This window comes from Ranitomeya variabilis, chromosome 6 (genome assembly GCF_051348905.1).
Source record: "Ranitomeya variabilis isolate aRanVar5 chromosome 6, aRanVar5.hap1, whole genome shotgun sequence".
Taxonomy (NCBI): Eukaryota; Metazoa; Chordata; class Amphibia; order Anura; family Dendrobatidae; genus Ranitomeya; species Ranitomeya variabilis.
The window spans coordinates 168,877,012-168,894,570 of record NC_135237.1 but is presented as its reverse complement, the minus strand read 5'-3'; the positions used below and the strand labels follow the sequence as shown (position 1 = coordinate 168,894,570).

The window sequence follows — 17,559 nt, the reverse complement described above, 5'->3', positions numbered from 1 at the left end:
CACGGGAGGCTGGACACGCGCGCATTTTAAAATGCCCGCGAGTCCAGCCTCCCGTGACGTCCCGGCTTGTGATTGGTTGCGGCGCGGTCAACCAATCACAAGCCGGGAGGCTGGACACGCGCGCATTTTAAAATGCCCGCGAGTCCAGCCTCCCGTGACGTCCCGGCTTGTGATTGGTTGCGGCGCCCATGTGACTGCGACGCAACCAATCACAAAGCCGGGACGTAATTTTAAAATCCTTAAGGACCTGAAATTACGTCACGGCTTGCTGTGATTGGTTGCGTCGCCCATGTGACTGCGACGCAACCAATCACAAAGCCGGAGCGTAATTTTAAAATACTGAATGACCTGAAATTACGTCACGGCTTGCTGTGATTGGTTGCGTCGCCGCCACATGGGCGGCACGCAACCAATCACAAAGCCGGGACTTCACGTAAGGAAAGAAAAGCGCGAATTTTAAACAAAGAACGCTGCCGCTTCCCTCGGTAAGGTGCAGGCTGCGTCGGAGAGGTGAGTATAGCAATATTTTTTATTTTAATTCTCTCTTTTACACATTTTTACATTAATGTTGTTTCGATACCGATACCCGATACCACAAAAGTATCGGATCTCGGTATCGGAATTCCGATACCCGCAAGTATCGGCCGATACCCGATACTTGCGGTATCGGAATGCTCAACACTAGTCATAACACACAACCTCTAAAATACACCAAAACCAGCAGGGCATATTGCGATTTAGTGACTATATGCTTCATGATGCTGCTAAAACAAGAAAACACCTAAAACTAAAGTTAAAATTGCAAAAATGTGCAATGCAGTGAATATCAGAAATGGGGAAGGGCTATATTTCAGCTATATAACTGGACAGATACAACGTAAAAGAAGAAAAGTGTTGAATCAAATGATGCAAGGTCAGGTTGGAGCAAAGCGCAAGAATAAGAAGACACTTGCCGAACACACGATGTTCTCTACTGAGCCAGTAGGGGTTACCACATACACAAGATCCCGATACCCCACCACTCCCACCTCAGCATCCTGAACTCTAATTGGCCTCAAATTAAATTAAAGCCAGACCCTACACTACAAAGGAAGCGCACCATTCAGGCCTGCACATTCCTGATCACAGGCATCAGATCTACCAACACACATCCCCATAGGTTGGGGGACCCAAGATAACGCAGCCCAGTCTAAAGGTACCGTCACACTCAGCGATACTGCAGCGATATAGACAACGAACCAATCGCTGCAGCGTCGCTGTTTAGGTCGTTGTAGAGACGTCAAACACAGCAGCTCCACAACGATGCAAGAGCGATCCTGTGACGTAACGGTGACTCACTTATCGTTCTCACAGGTCGTTAGCTCCATGTTTAACATTGCTGGCATCGTTGCTTTTGCTGTCAAACACGACGATACACGCCGATCTGACGACCAAATAAAGTTCTGGACTTCTAGCTCCGACCAGCGATATCACAGCGGGATCCAGATTGCTGCTGTGTGTCAAACACAACGAGATCGCTATCCAGGACGCTGCAACGTCACGGATCGTTGTCGTTCTCGTTGTAAAGTTGTTTAGTGTGAAGGTACCTTAAGGAGTCTAGTAATCTTCAGACATTACAGCTGGTAGAAATGGGGAGGGGGAGTTTGAATCACCATTACTCAGGATGAACATCCATTAGGTTGGGACTATGCGGCAACGTGTCTCGAGATAGCAGTTCTCAAAGTCACACAACAAAAAGATCTGTGCAGATTGTCTGTAATCTGCTGTCACACAACCCATTTAGGACTGTGATTTAGCTGTAAGTAAATTGTATCGCGTGCAGATTGCATTTAAGTCTATGGAGAGTGAGTCGTTGGTAAAACTGCAACCAGCAACAGAAAATCCACCCGATTTGGTAAAATTTGCAACTGTCATAGTGGGTCGCAATGCAACACCACAAGAAATAGACCGCTCCGAAGTGGCAATGAGGTCAGATGTCAGTGCGGTGTGGTCCTAGCCATAGTGTAGATCAGAAGATCTGCAATAATATAGGCTTTTATATTTACCTCTAACTTTTTGCTTTTATCAATTTTGAAAGCTCTATGCATCACTGAAGCTGCACATCCCTCTGTCTCCTTTAAAGGGTTTGTCTACTACTAGAGAACACCTTCTGAAATCACTGAATGTGCATCATAAAATAATGTTTGACCGGCTTTTCACCCTTTGGGTGCTGTCTCCTGCTCTGGGCTTATCTATAGGGCATTCTCTGATATCCTATAACGCTTTTTTCCACCATGGTCTAGTGGAGCCAGTTTCTGCAGGCAGGCCTGCTACGGTATCGTATACACTCATATCTCCCTCATGCATTGAAAGTGCGGTTAGGCATTGTTTTATATTTCCATACTGCAGTTATTTCGGATGGGAGCATTGTTTGGTGTATAGATCATCTGTTTATCTTCGGTACTGTGCCAGGCGTTTCTGGCATTTAGAACGTTATCAGCTGTGCCAGTATTTATTATCTCTTACTGCATCTGGGCTCATTATAGGTGCTGGGCTACCCACGTTTTATACTCTCTATTTTGGCATTATCTTGTAATGCTTTTGGTCCACTTTAGCACTATAAAGGAGATAGAGACCACACGCCTATATACCCATTCAACATCAAAAAGGGTATAGTGATCATACGCCCAGAGAGTATTGACTAACAATTTGGAGCAGTCATATATTTTCCACACTTAGAGAGGTCATATATCATTATTTGTTTATATTTTTGTACCTTATATTATGCACATTGTGGAACAAGCCTATATGTGGTCTTGGGGGGCATCCCCTTTGTTGGGGTATGTACTACTTTTTGGGTTTTAAATGTTTTTAATTGTCTGATGTGTCTTGTGTGACTACAATAAAATGTATATTTTATTATATCTATATTTCTTTTTGGTGATCCCTGGACTTGTGTATGTCTCTTTTTCTCTTTTTTGATATGCTTGGTATATGACATACTCTGGGTGGATCCCAGCTAGTGATATTACGATGGTGCCCTCCACCTCGCTTGTTTCTCATAAAATAAAAAAAAAATATATATTATACTTAACATTTGGACCAATGCGGTTTCTCGATGTCAGCTCCCCGACAGACATGTGAAAGTGACGACATCAGAGGAGCAGGGTTAGATTTGGAAGTATACCTTTTTTTATTTATTTAATATAACCTAGGGTGATTTAAAAGTAGTCCAGTAGCAAACAACTCTTTAATGGTAGGGCTCCAGGTATAAATGTTTCAGGCAAAACTAAGATCATGGTGACAAATTGCATCATCCCGTCTAATGATTTTCTATGGTGTCGTATTGTGACCTGAATCTGATCCCAACTGCAACACAGAGGCGCAAATGTTTCCAAATGTCTCCATTCTCTCTTCCTGCCTACAAGTCAAATGCAGCTCACTTGCCATAGCCCTCACTGCAAGTTGCATGCGACTTTTCTTTTTAAGGAAAAAAAAAAAATGCAAACTCAGTTTTAACCCCCTTTACCCACAAGGGTGGTTTGCACGTTAATGACCGGGCCAATTTTTACAATTCTGACCACTGTCCCTTTATGAGGTTATAACTCTGGAACGCTTCAACAGATTCTGATGATTCTGACACTGTTTTCTCGTGACATATTGTACTTCATGATAGTGGTAAAATTTCTTTGATATTACCTGCGTTTATTTGTGAAAAAATGGAAATTTGTCGAAAAGTTAGAAAATTTAGCAATTTTTCAACTTTGAATTTTCATGCCCTTAAATCACACAGATATGTCCCACAAAATACTTAAGAAGCAACATTTCCCACATGTCTACTTTACATCAGCACAATTTTGGAACCAAAATTTTTTTTTGTTAGGGAGTTATAAGGTGTAAAAGTTGACCAGCAATTTCTCGTTTTTACAACACCATTTTTTTTTTAGGGACCACATCACATTTGAAGTCATTTTGAGGGGTCTGTATGATAGAAAATAACCAAGTGTGACACCATTCTAAAAACTGCACCCCTCAAGGTGCTTAAAACCACATTCAAGAAGTTTATTAACCCTTCAGGTGTTTCACAGGAATTTTTGGAATGTTTAAAAAAAAACCCGAACATTTAAACTTTTTTTCACAAAAAATTTACTTCAGCTCCAATTTGTTTTATTCTACCAAGGGTAACAGGAGAAAATGGACCACAAAAGTTGTTGTACAATTTGTCCTGAGCACGCCGATACCCCATATGTGGGGGTAAACCACTGTTTTGGTGCATGGCAGAGCTCGGAAGGGAAGGAGTGCAGTTTGACTTTTCAATGCAAAATTGACTGAAATTGAGATGGGACGCCATGTTGCCTTTGAAGAGCCCCTGATGTGCCTACACATTGAAACCCCCCACAAGTGACACCATTTTGGAAAGTAGACCCCCAAAGGAACTTATCTAGATGTGTGGTGAGCACTTTGACCCACCAATTGCTTCACAGAAGTTTATAATGCAGAGCCGTAAAAATAAAAAATCATATTTTTTCCCAAAAATGATTTTTTTTCCCCCAATTTTTTTTATTTCCCCAAGAGTAACAGAAGGAATTGGACCCCAAAAGTTGTTGTGCAATTTGTCCTGAGTATGCTGATACCCCATATGTGGGGGGAACCACCGTTTGGGCGCATGGCAGAGCTCGGAAGGGAAGGAGCGCCATTCGGAAGGCATAGATAGATTGATCTGCAGGCGTCACATTGCATTTGCAGAGCCCCTGATATACCTAAACAGTAGAAACCCCCACAAGTGACCCCATATTGAAAACCAGACTCCCCCCAAGGAACTTATCTAGATGTGTTGTGAGAACTTTGAACCCCCAAGTATTTCACTACAGTTCATAACGCAGAGCCGTGAAAATAAAAAAAATATTTTTTCCCACAAAAGGGTTTTTAGCCCCAAAATTTTTATTTTACCAAGGGTAACAAGAGAAATTGGACCCCAAAAGTTGTTGTCCAATTTGTCCTGAGTACGCTGATGCCCCATATGTTGGGGTAAACCCGTTTGGGCGCACGGGAAAGCTCAGAAGGGAAGGAGCACTGTTTTACTTTTTCAACGCAGAATTGGCTGGAATTGAGATCGGACGCCATGTCGCGTTTGGAGAGCCCTTGATGTGCCTAAACAGTGGAAACCCCAAATTCTAACTGAAACCCTAACCCAAACACACCCCTAACCCAAACACACCCCTAACCCTAATCCCAACCACACCCCTAACCCGAACATGCCCCTAACCCTAATCCCAACCACACCCCTAACCCTAATCCCAACCACACCCCTTAAATGTGTAAATTGTAAAAATTGGCCCGGTCATTAATGTGCAAACCACCCTTGTGGGTAAAGGGGGTTAAAACTGAGTTTGTATTTTTTTTTCCTTTAAAAGAAAAGTCGCATGCAACTTGCAGTGAGGGCTATGGCAAGTGAGCTGCATTTGACTTGTAGGCAGGAAGAGAGAATGGAGACATTTGGAAACATTTGCGCCTCTGTGTTGCAGTTGGGATCAGATTCAGGTCACACCCTAGCCCCAACCCTAGCCTACCCTAACCCTAGCCCCAACCCTAACCCTAGCCCCAACCCTAACCCTAGCCCCAACCCTAAGCCTAGCTTCAACCCTAACCCTAGCCCCCAACCCTAGCCCTAGCCCCAACCCTAATGGGAAAAAGGAAATATATACTTTTTTTAATTTTATTATTTTTCCCTAACTAAGGGGGTGATGAAGAGGGGTTTGATTTACTTTTAAAGCGGGTTTTTTAGTGGATTGTTATGATTGGCAGCCTTCACACACTAAAAGACGCTTTTTATTGCAAAAAAACAGTTTTTGCATCTCCACATTTTGAGAGCTATAATTTTTCTATATTTTGGTCCACAGAGTCATGTGAGGTCTTTTTTTTTTTTTGCAGGACGAGTTGACGTTTTTATTGGTACAATTTTTGGGCATGTGACATTTTTTGATCGCTTTTTATTCCGATTTTTGTGAGGCAGAATGACCAAAAACCAGCCATTCAAAAATTAGTTTTTTTTTTTTTTTTTTTTTTGGGGGGGGGGGGGGTTGCGTTTATGCCGTTCCTCATTTCGTAAAATTGATAAAGCAGTTTTATTCTTCGGGTCAGAACGATTACAGCGATACCTCATTTATATCATTTTTTTATGTTTTGGCGCTTTAATACGATAAAAACTATTTTATATAAAAAATAATTATTTTTGCATCGCTTTATTCTGAGGATTATAACTTTTTTATTTTTTCGCTGATGATGCTGTATGGCGGCTCGTTTTTTGCGGGACAAGATGACGTTTTCAGCGGTACCATGGTTATTTATATCCATATCGCGTGTTATTCCACTTTTTGCTTGGCGGTATGATAAAGCGTTGTTTTTTGCCTCCTTTTTTTTTTTTTAGAGTGTTCACTGAAGGGGTTAACTAGTTGGACAATTTTATAGGTCGGGTCGTTACGGACGCGGCGATACTAAATATGTGTACTTTTATTGTTTTTTTTTTTATTTAGATAAAAAATGTATTTATGGGAAAAATATATATATATATATTTTTTCTTTATTTTGGGATTTTTTTTTTTTTACACATGTTAATATTTTTTTTTTTAACATTTTTTAACATTGCCCCAGGGGGGGGACATCACATAGTGACAGATCGCTGATCTGACACATTTCACAGCACTGTGTCAGATCAGCGATCTGACAGGTAGGGCTGCAGGCTTACCAGCGCTTGCTCTGAGCAGGCGCTGGTAAGCCACCTCCCTGCAGGACCCGGAAGGCCCCCCGCGGCCATTTTGGAACCGGGGCCTGCAGGGAGAAGGAGGTAGGAGACCCTCGGAGCAACGTGATCACATCGCGTTGCTCCGATTGTCTCAGGGAAGCACACAGGGAGCCCCCTCCCTGCGCGATGCTTCCCTATACCGCCGGAACACTGCGATCATGTTTGATCGCGGTGTTTCGGGGGTTAATGTGCCGGGAGCTGTCCGTGACCGCTCCTGGCACATAGTGCCGGATGTCAGCGATAGTCAGCTGACACCCGGCCGAACTCCCCCCCCCCCCCCTGTGAGTGCGGCCTTTCGCATATGACGTACTATCCCGTCGGTGGGCATACGGGCCCACCCCACCTCGACGGGATAGTACGTCATATGTCAGAAAGGGGTTAAAATGGTCGCAGACAAGTAACACAAATGTTTTTCACCACATGACTTGTTTGGGAATTGCTACTGCACGACACATTGCCATCTAGTCTGAGCCAAAAAGGGCTTTTCCAAGAACGAAGTCTATATATTATGCAATGATTTTTCAATTCTCTCACGCAGTGTTGAAAGTCTGACATGTAGTGCCTCTAATTTCACCACACAACTATTTTTATAGAACATTTGACGCTTCTGATCTGACAAACAAGACACCGAACGGTAACAATACGCAGTCAAAGAATGCCGATCTACAATTCACAGAAGGCTCTATATTTCTGTGTAAAGATGGTAGTCATACTTGTAACAATGGTGAATGACTGTGGACACAACAGACGGATATGAGACACAGACAAGTGATGGAACAAGATGGAAAATGAAATGTAGAGATACCAGCAGAGAGAAGGCAGTGATGCGACGTGTGGCCGCCTCTTACTTTGTTAGCTGTCCTTTGTTCTTGTTGTTATCCACACCGTTGTAAGTGACAGCTGCTAGTTTTCTGCTTCTGTAGTTCTCGTAATGTACATTATTGGTGACATCCTTCAGATCCTGCATGTGAGTTCTAGAATAGGATACAAACAAAATCAATTACTGAGCTGCCATTCAATAACAGCACTGCGCTCCTCATGTTTCTGATCATCAAGAAAATGCAGATGTCAAAATGATCATATCCATCCTTGTGACGTCTGCACTCTACATGGATTGTCTCTATGGATTCTGCACTATTGTGACCACAGATGACAGTTACTACCACTACAGGAATCAGGCCAAACTGGACAAAGATTATCAACTGATTCAACAAGTCTAGTGTACAGATTGTTGCCAATATATTTATTACTGGCAGCATAGACAATAGAATCCGGCTTGTATAATTTTCTATGATGTTCACTGGAGTTTAAATTACACATAACACGTTACATGCGCAGAAACAGAAGATTTAATTAGTATCGATTAGGTTCACTGATTCTATCGAACCCTAATAACCTTTATTAAAATACAATATATTCTATCTGGCACTTGGTTGTCCTTCTACAACCTCGAATGGCTATGGAATTGTCCCTGATGGCATCAGTAGAAATCACAGTACATATATTTATTTACCTTATCAGCATGTTCCGCAGTATGGTGAAATCACAGTGTTCACTGTTTTCAACTATAAAAAAAAATGTGTTAAAAATGCCATCAAAGAAATAATGAGAAGAGATCAAGTGCCTCAGACCATGTGCTACAGGGCATATGGATAATCCCATTAACAGTGTAACCAGAAAAAGTGCATTGTAACAGCCAAAACACAAGAAAACATTATTTTAATTCTGGGACTTTAAAGATGTTTTAGCCAAAATGGAAAATACACAAAGCAAGTCATGTAAGCCTGCCTGTTTTACTGTATGTTTACAAGGGAAGAGACACAATGAAGCCTACTAATCAGGCAGATGCAGGCATTGCATGGGTCAGGAATCATCCTTGCACCGCCAGAGAGGGATGTTCTTCTGAAAGGGACAATTGTACTACTGTACACAATCCAGGCTTGTGTGTCCCGCCCTGGAGGTGACCGTGTCATTTACTAACCACACACTCCACATACCCAACAACAAATGTAATGCTTTCATTTTACACTTAACTCATGTGGTTCCCGATCTGTGCACCTCTAACAAAGCAAATAAAAAAAACAAACGAAAACATGTAATTTCAATATCTACACTGCACTCCATTAGGATTAATCTGTTATCATAAAGTCGCTTTTTGGCCTTTCAGTTCTTGAAATTTTGTGTGGAAGATGCTTACATATAGGGCATCATCACCCAAGCACACATAGTTTATCAGGATATCCATGTGAGGAACACAGGTGCAGGTTAAATAATATGATCAGTTATTGTGCTTTTTTTCATAAAAAAGGACAAAGAGCACAACACCTTCTATGCCTTCACTACTGAACAGCATTACACATGCACAATGGTTTCCCAGCAGCACCACTCACATACACATATATGATGGTAGTAAAGGGGAACTGATTATAAGCCCAAAATACAACATTTCAAAGCTGAAATCTAGGTAAAAGGTATCACTTTGTGGATACACTGCTTTACTTCTGTAGCCCCCAGCTGAGTTCCATGTCGCTTTCTTCTCCATTTCTGCAGACAGATACATTCTGCTGGGTTGTTGTAGTGCCTCAGGTGCATATACACCTTAGAAAGCAGACGGTCAAACATTTATTCCTGCAGCATGAATGTGTATATCAGTATAACAATCGTCAGCCGGGATCTTCACAGAATTATGGAGTCTCCTTTCCAAGGTTATTCACACTCAAAATGTTTATTGTCATGTTCAACACAGAGATCGGTGTAATCTGTGTTTATACATTCTCTAAACCACATTTTTTATAACTTGTTGGACTGAAGGCTGAAAAATAAAAGACATTATTTTCTGTGCTTTTTCCCCTTCATTTTCTCACCTTCTGCAACCCCCCATGGGTACTGCCTTCCTCTTACTCGCTTGCCATTCACTTCTATGGTCGTGTTGCTGCCCACCACAGCAAGAGGTAAACGGTCCTACGTGAATAAAAAACAAGTTACAGTTTACTTTTTATATTAGAGATCCATACAAAAGGTATTTCTTCATTTTAGCCGAAATCCATACATGTTTAGGTTACTACAAATGTATCAAACCTTTATTTTTTTCACCAGCTTATTTTCTTCTTCATCATCTGTCTCAGGAAATTCGTAGATCTTTATTTTGTGTTCCTGAATTTCCTTCATTATCTAGAAAACAAACATACTTTTTGTATAGGGTTCTGAATGGACTTCTATGGCTCAAAGGTCTCGGGGACAAAAAGTCCCAGTATAAGTTTAGGAAAAAATCATTTGCCATCTGGAAATAATCGTGCAATATGCTTTTTACTGCTAATTCTTCCATGCACTATGGTCTTGATTCCTCATTGCCTTTCCATCGCTTTTCCTGTGTAGTTTTGTGTATTTTGAACATTTTTGTTGTTGTTGTTTGCATCTAATTCATTATTCTATTTGTACTTTTTTGCTATTTACCGGTAATCTGAAGGCAGCATGCTGCAGGGGTTAAAACACAGATTTCAGATGAAAACCCCAAAAAGGAGACCCAACTCGCTGTTAAAGGGAACCTGTCACCCCCCCTTCCCCCCAGTCATTTCAAACTAAAGAGCCACCTTGTGCAGCAGTAATGCTGCATTCTGACAAGGTGGCTCTTTTAGTTCTGGGTGCTGTAACTTGAGAAATAATCAGTTTTATTATTTGTCCGAAATACCTGCTCCTCAGTCAAGTGGGCCAGCGTTTCCCCCCTGCTTCAGACAGCACACAGCTGTCACTCACATCTTCTTGGCAATGGGCGCCGCCTCCTCCTCACCGCTATTTTCAAAAGTAGCCGGCGCCTGCGCTCTTATCCCCTGCCTGGTGCAGGCGCAGTGAGCGCTGGCCGTCTTTCCTCATATGCAGCCCAGCTGACTGCGCCTGCGTGGCTGCCCTGCCTGTGATTCCCAGCCCCGCAATGTAAATAAATCATAAGTCACTGCGGGGCTGGGAATCACAAGCAGGGCGGCCGCACAGGCGCAGTCTGCTGGACTGCATATGAGGAAAGACGGCCAGCGCTCACTGCGCCTGCACCAGGCAGGGGATAAGAGCGCAGGCGCCGGCTACTTTTGAAAACAGCGGTGAGGAGGCGGCGGCGCCCGGCGCCAAGAAGATGTGAGTGACAGCTGTGTGCTGTCTGAAGCAGGGGGGAAACGCTGGCCCACTTGACTGAGGAGCAGGTATTTCAGACAAATTATGAAACTGATTATTTCTCAAGTTACAGCACCCAGAACTAAAAGAGCCACCTTGTCAGAATGCAGCATTACTGCTGCACAAGGTGGCTCTTTTAGTTTGAAACGACTGGGGGGGGTGACAGGTTCCCTTTAAAGCTTGAATAAACGCTGCTCTAGTCGGATGTGTCTGAGCTACTGTGTAATAGAGCATGATCCTATCCGGCTGAGGAGCAGTGTCGTGAATGAGAACTTACCTGCTCACTCAGCCCAACAGGCTAACAATGTGACACAAAATAAGCCAGATCTGCAGGTCTCTTGATTTCAGCATAATACTTCACAACAGAGCACGGAGATTTGCTGAACAAAACAGAGCGCAGCGGGATTCAGATGGCTCTCAATGTATCAGAGGTGGCCGGTATCCCAGGCAATGAGTACAGCACTTACAAGCTCTTTACTATAGAGCTCACAAGCACTGCTCTGAAGCTGGCTGGATAAGCTGGATCCGGTCAGCCTCAGTGTCAGCGAGGCCTTCAGACGTTGCTGATGACACATAATTCGGGCCAGCGGTGGCGCTGTGCAGGTGGTCTGAACTGTCAAATCATCAGGATCGCATCATCCCCAGCAAGCCGGGAAGCAATGTTACCTGAAGCAACATTACAATTAAAATCTGCCAAGTAAACTAAAACCAGATATAAAGATATTATTTTCTGCCCTTTTCAAAATTTTGTTTCAGTGGTGTTAGATCAGATCCACTTACATCAAGCAGGACTTCTTACTTAAATTACATTTTAAAAACAGTGTAGTTTTAATTGCAAATCAAAGCACGTCATGCCCTCCATTTACTAAGATGAGGGCGCACTAATCTCATCTTACTTGTTTTTTGAACTGCTGGCATTCTTCTGGTGTGAGGGTATCAGCTTTAGCAATAAGAGGAATAATATTGACTTTTTCATGGAGACGCTTCATAAATTCAATGTCCAATGGCTTCAGCCTGCAATAAAGCATAAACGTGTGAGGGGGGGTTTATATATTTTCAGGGAATGTCAATGTGGAAGACCACTAAACTAGAAATGACACAAAATCACACATTCAGACGTGTCTCAACAGATCAATGTTCATCAGATGGACACAGACTTTCAGCCTGAAGCACTTTGATTTTGCCATTAAGAGCATTCAGACAAATTCTTCTGCACATGTCCGATTACTATCATTAAAGAAAAATGTTCTTTGTATGAAAGGCTGCACTCACCCATATGTTCCACTAAGTCAATGCAGACAAGAAACAGAAAATAAACTAAATGAGAGATTACAGAAAAATAGCAAATGACATCAGGACTGCAAAATGAATGAAAATGTTCAAGTGCAGAACAAAATAGAGACAGAACTCTGGACAGCTATAAATATCATCTATATCAGTAAGACGTCCTACACGATGCATAGGTACAGTGGGGCAAAAAAGTATTTAGTCAGTCAGCAATAGTGCAAGTTCCACCACTTAAAAAGATGAGAGGCATCTGTAATTTACATCATAGGTAGACCTCAACTATGGGAGACAAACTGAGAAAAAAAAATCCAGAAAATCACATTGTCTGTTTTTTTATCATTTTATTTGCATATTATGGTGGAAAATAAGTATTTGGTCAGAAACAATATTTCATCTCAATACTTTGTAATATATCCTTTGTTGGCAATGACAGAGGTCAAACGTTTTCTGTAAGTCTTCACAAGGTTGCCACACACTGATGTTGGTATGTTGGCCCATTCCTCCATGCAGATCTCCTCTAGAGCAGTGATGTTTTTGGCTTTTCGCTTGGCAACACGGACTTTCAACTCCCTCCAAAGGTTTTCTATAGGGTTGAGATCTGGAGACTGGCTAGGCCACTCCAGGACCTTGAAATGCTTCTTACGAAGCCACTCCTTCGTTGCCCTGGCGGTGTGCTTTGGATCATTGTCATGTTGAAAGACCCAGCCACGTTTCATCTTCAATGCCCTTGCTGATGGAAGGAGGTTTGCACTCAAAATCTCACGATACATGGCCCCATTCATTCTTTCATGTACCCGGATCAGTCGTCCTGGCCCCTTTGCAGAGAAACAGCCCCAAAGCATGATGTTTCCACCACCATGCTTTACAGTAGGTATGGTGTTTGATGGATGCAACTCAGTATTATTTTTCCTCCAAACACGACAAGTTGTGTTTCTACCAAACAGTTCCAGTTTGGCTTCATCAGACCATAGGACATTCTCCCAAAACTCCTCTGGATCATCCAAATGCTCTCTAGCAAACTTCAGACGGGCCCGGACATGTACTGGCTTAAGCAGTGGGACACGTCTGGCACTGCAGGATCTGAGTCCATGGTGGCGTAGTGTGTTACTTATGGTAGGCCTTGTTACATTGGTCCCAGCTCTCTGCAGTTCATTCACTAGGTCCCCCCGCGTGGTTCTGGGATTTTTGCTCACCGTTCTTGTGATCATTCTGACCCCACAGGGTGGGATTTTGCGTGGAGCCCCAGATCGAGGGAGATTATCAGTGGTCTTGAATGTCTTCCATTTTCTAATTATTGCTCCCACTGTTGATTTCTTCACTCCAAGCTGGTTGGCTATTGCAGATTCAGTCTTCCCAGCCTGGTGCAGGGCTACAATTTTGTTTCTGGTGTCCTTTGACAGCTCTTTGGTCTTCACCATAGTGGAGTTTGGAGTCAGACTGTTTGAGGGTGTGCACAGGTGTCTTTTTATACTGATAACAAGTTTAAACAGGTGCCATTACTACAGGTAATGAGTGGAGGAAAGAGGAGACTCTTAAAGAAGAAGCTACAGGTCTGTGAGAGCCAGAAATCTTGAAATTTTGTTTCTGACCAAATACTTATTTTCCACCATAATATGCAAATAAAATGATAAAAAAACAGACAATGTGATTTTCTGGATTTTTTTTTCTCAGTTTGTCTCCCATAGTTGAGGTCTACCTATGATGTAAATTACAGACGCCTCTCATCTTTTTAAGTGGTGGAACTTGCACTATTGCTGACTGACTAAATACTTTTTTGCCCCACTGTACCATGAGAGATGCTCTTTTTTATCCACCCTCAATTGCAGTACAGGACAAAATGGATATAAAAGGACCTTGAAAGACAAGTAATCAATGTATCATGATCGGGGTTCATATCCCAGTCTTGAACCTATAGCCTGCTGAAGTAGGAGAGCCAAATGTATTAAGAGATGGGGCCAAGTAATACATTTGGTTCCCTTCTGGGCTTTCAGGGGGCCTGAAAATGAAATTTACCTCAGCAATGAGGTGGTATAGACTTCACCTACCATGTGCACCAGTTTTCTGGAGCAGACCTTATAGTAAATTTATCGTACTGAGCCATGCCCAGTCCCTTTTGCTAAATACAACCACATTTTGATAAGACAATAACCTTGGCATGACCAAGTAGCTCAAACCTAACCCTATTGTCGGCTTTTCCCATCCGCGTGTCATCAATGTTTGGTCCATGTGTTCGCTTTTACCATCAGCGCGTCATCAGTGTTTGGTCCATGTGTCAGCTTTTCCCATCAGTTTGTCAGTGTACGGTCAATGGGTCAGCTTTTGCCATCAATGTCTCAGTGTATGGTTCATGGGTCGGCTTCTGCCATCAATGCGTCAGTGTACGGTCCATGGGTCCGGTTTTCCAATCAGTGTGTCATCAGTGTACCCGGTGTGTGGGCTTGCTTTTTCCATCAGCGTGTCATCAGTGTACGGTCCATGAGTCGACTTTTCCCAGCTGTGTTTGGTCCATGTGTCGGCTTTACCCATCAGCGTGTTATCAGTGCACAGTCCATGGGTCGGCTTTTCCCATCATTGTGTGATCAGTGCACAGTCCATGTATTGGCTTTTCCCATCAGTGTGTGATCAGTGCACAGTCCATGTATCGGCTTTTCCCATCAGTGTGTCATCAGTGCACAGTCCATGTATTGGCTTTTCCCATCAGTGTGTGATCAGTGTACGGTCCATGTATCGGCTTTTCCCATCAGTGTGTGATCAGTGCACAGTCCATGTGTTGGCTTTTCCCATCAGTGTGTGATCAGTGCACAGTCCATGTATTGGCTTTTCCCATCATTGTGTGATCAGTGCACAGTCCATGTATTGGCTTTTCCCATCAGTGTGTCATCAGTGCACAGTCCATGTGTCGGCTTTACCCATCAGCGTGTTATCAGTGCACAGTCCATGGGTCGGCTTTTCCCATCAGTGTGTGATCAGTGCACAGTCCATGTGTCGGCTTTTCCCATCAGTGTGTGATCAGTGCACAGTCCATGTATCGGCTTTTCTCATCAGTGTGTGATCAGTGCACAGTCCATGTGTCGGCTTTTCCCGGTGCACAGTCCATGTATTGGCTTTTCCCATCAGTGTGTGATCAGTGTACGGTCCATGTATCGGCTTTTCCCATCAGTGTGTGATCAGTACACAGTCCATGTATTGGCTTTTCCCATCAGTGTGTGATCAGTGCACAGTCCATGTGTCGGCTTTTCTCATCAGTGTGTGATCAGTGCACAGTCCATGTATTGGCTTTTCTCATCAGTGTGTGATCAGTGCACAGTCCATGTATTGGCTTTTCTCATCAGTGTGTGATCAGTGTACAGTCCGTCCATGTATCGGCTTTTCTCATCAGTGTGTGATCAGTGCACAGTCCATGTATTGGCTTTTCTCATCAGTGTGTGATCAGTGCACAGTCCATGTATTGGCTTTTCCCATCAGTGTGTCATCAGCATTTTTCACATATGGATAAATGATAAAGCTTCTACTATACTTTGTAATGTTAAATATGGACGGCACACTGATGCCGTCCATGTGCTACATGTGTTTTTCATGCATCCATAGACTTGTATTGGCCCTTTTTATCCATGATGCTGTAAAAAAAAAAAACTGTACATGTCTCAGCGTATTTTGCAAAGACACACAGTCATATGAATAGCACTATAGACTGGAATGGGTACTTGTTGCATCCATGAAAAAAAACGTATACAACCTGTATGTGCAACATAGATGTCTGAATGAAGCCTTAGGCCTGGTTCACATATACCAGTTGTGTTATGTCTGAGCTGATCTGTGCACTTTCTGCATTGGCTTACATGTTGGATCATGTAATAGTGTTTAATTTTACTTTAGGACCAACCAGACATATCAAATATTGTGCATCAAATCCCGTAGGAAAAAAGATTGAATCAGTTTTGACCTCAAGTTCAATCCAGTATGGTAGTGAAGCACAAAGAGAGAAACTGAAAAAAAAAAAAAAATAATGAGCGGCAGGATATATGGAAACAAGGCCTTAGTCCTTTTTTTCCCACCAGGATTTGGCAGCATGTAAGGAGTGCCACTCAGATCCATTCACTTAAATAGGTCCTTGGGAGTGGCACCAAAGTAAAGATCATGCCGTCAACAAAATGTCTAAGGTGGGAAAAGCTGACTTATGGCAAAGACATTAAAAAGAGTCAAGAAAATAGTATAAAGCACGTCCCTGGTTGCAGAGAGCACAGGAAGGCAGCTCAGATGTGCCTAACCACCACACCAGTTTTTTCTGGTGGGCTCATGTGTCTCTTGCCGCTTCCTGTGGTAAGAATGTAAGCGACATATCTATATTATATGAGTTAATGTGCCTTACCACGCTAGCAATATACTACGTTAATGTTATACTGTGCAGGTTAATTTTGTAGTTTGGCTACTTGAGTCGTGCAACCATCAAAATCAAATTATATGATAGACATGGTTCCAGAAGAACAAGTGAACCACACGCCAGGTCTGCACTTAATATGCTTATAAATAGAAGAGAGAATGGAGACGGACACTGCACTGAAGGCAAAGCATATTAGCACAAAAATAACCTTATTACAGCAGACGTCACAAACCAGAAACTAACAACGGTTGCAAATCTAAAGCTGCACAAAGGCATTGCTACAATAGATTTTACATTACAATCTTCCAGACAGCAGAAATTATAAAAGAAAAAAAAAGTATTTTATTTAGTCAGTATAACAAAAATAGCCATGCACAATGAGAAGAGTGTTTACGCCAGCCTCAAACGTACAGAAGAAATTCTACCAACATCTGCCCACCACCTTCACAATACATCCACTGCTTATTGTGCATGTGTGATGGACTGTGTGCACGCTCCTGCACGTGTCCGACAGAGCAAAGAGCTGCTCACAAAACTCAACGGCCATTTGTTCTTCACACCATCCACATTGGTGGCAGGGCCTTTTAGGCTTCATAAAGCTCTGTAAGTGAAATCAGATGAATTATCTGCACACAAGAAATAAGCAGTGTAATGTGGTCAAGTCCTTATACACAGTTCTCAGATCTGGATGAAATGCTGGACATTTGATAAAGGATGAATGTTAACCGAAGAATTAGTATTACTTGTATGAGACACAATGTCCGCGTTCCTCTAAAAGTGACAACGTGTGCACTATATATTATCTGCAGAAACCAAAATGCATCCATTATATTATAGTAAGATTATACTAGAACTTCACATACAATGCTGGGGGGCTACGTAGGAACAAGCAACTCTGCAGTAAATCTGTAACTATGACTGTTTCCCTATGGAGAATATGTTCACAATC

General features: G+C 42.5%; 1 protein-coding gene across 6 annotated transcripts in view; it reads right to left on the bottom strand.

Moving 5' to 3' along the window:
- SEPTIN7 (septin 7) overlaps positions 1 to 17,559 on the bottom strand; it is a 127,135-nt gene that overhangs the window by 18,573 nt on the left and 91,003 nt on the right. For all 6 annotated transcript variants that reach the window (XM_077269227.1, XM_077269229.1, XM_077269224.1 and 3 more), the window contains 5 exons: positions 11,839 to 11,956; positions 9,860 to 9,952; positions 9,646 to 9,742; positions 8,295 to 8,346; positions 7,630 to 7,755 (listed from right to left, as the gene is read on the bottom strand). In XM_077269227.1, the coding sequence (XP_077125342.1) occupies positions 7,630 to 7,755; positions 8,295 to 8,346; positions 9,646 to 9,742; positions 9,860 to 9,952; positions 11,839 to 11,956 (486 nt within the window). The remainder of the gene's footprint in view (positions 1 to 7,629; positions 7,756 to 8,294; positions 8,347 to 9,645; positions 9,743 to 9,859; positions 9,953 to 11,838; positions 11,957 to 17,559) is intronic.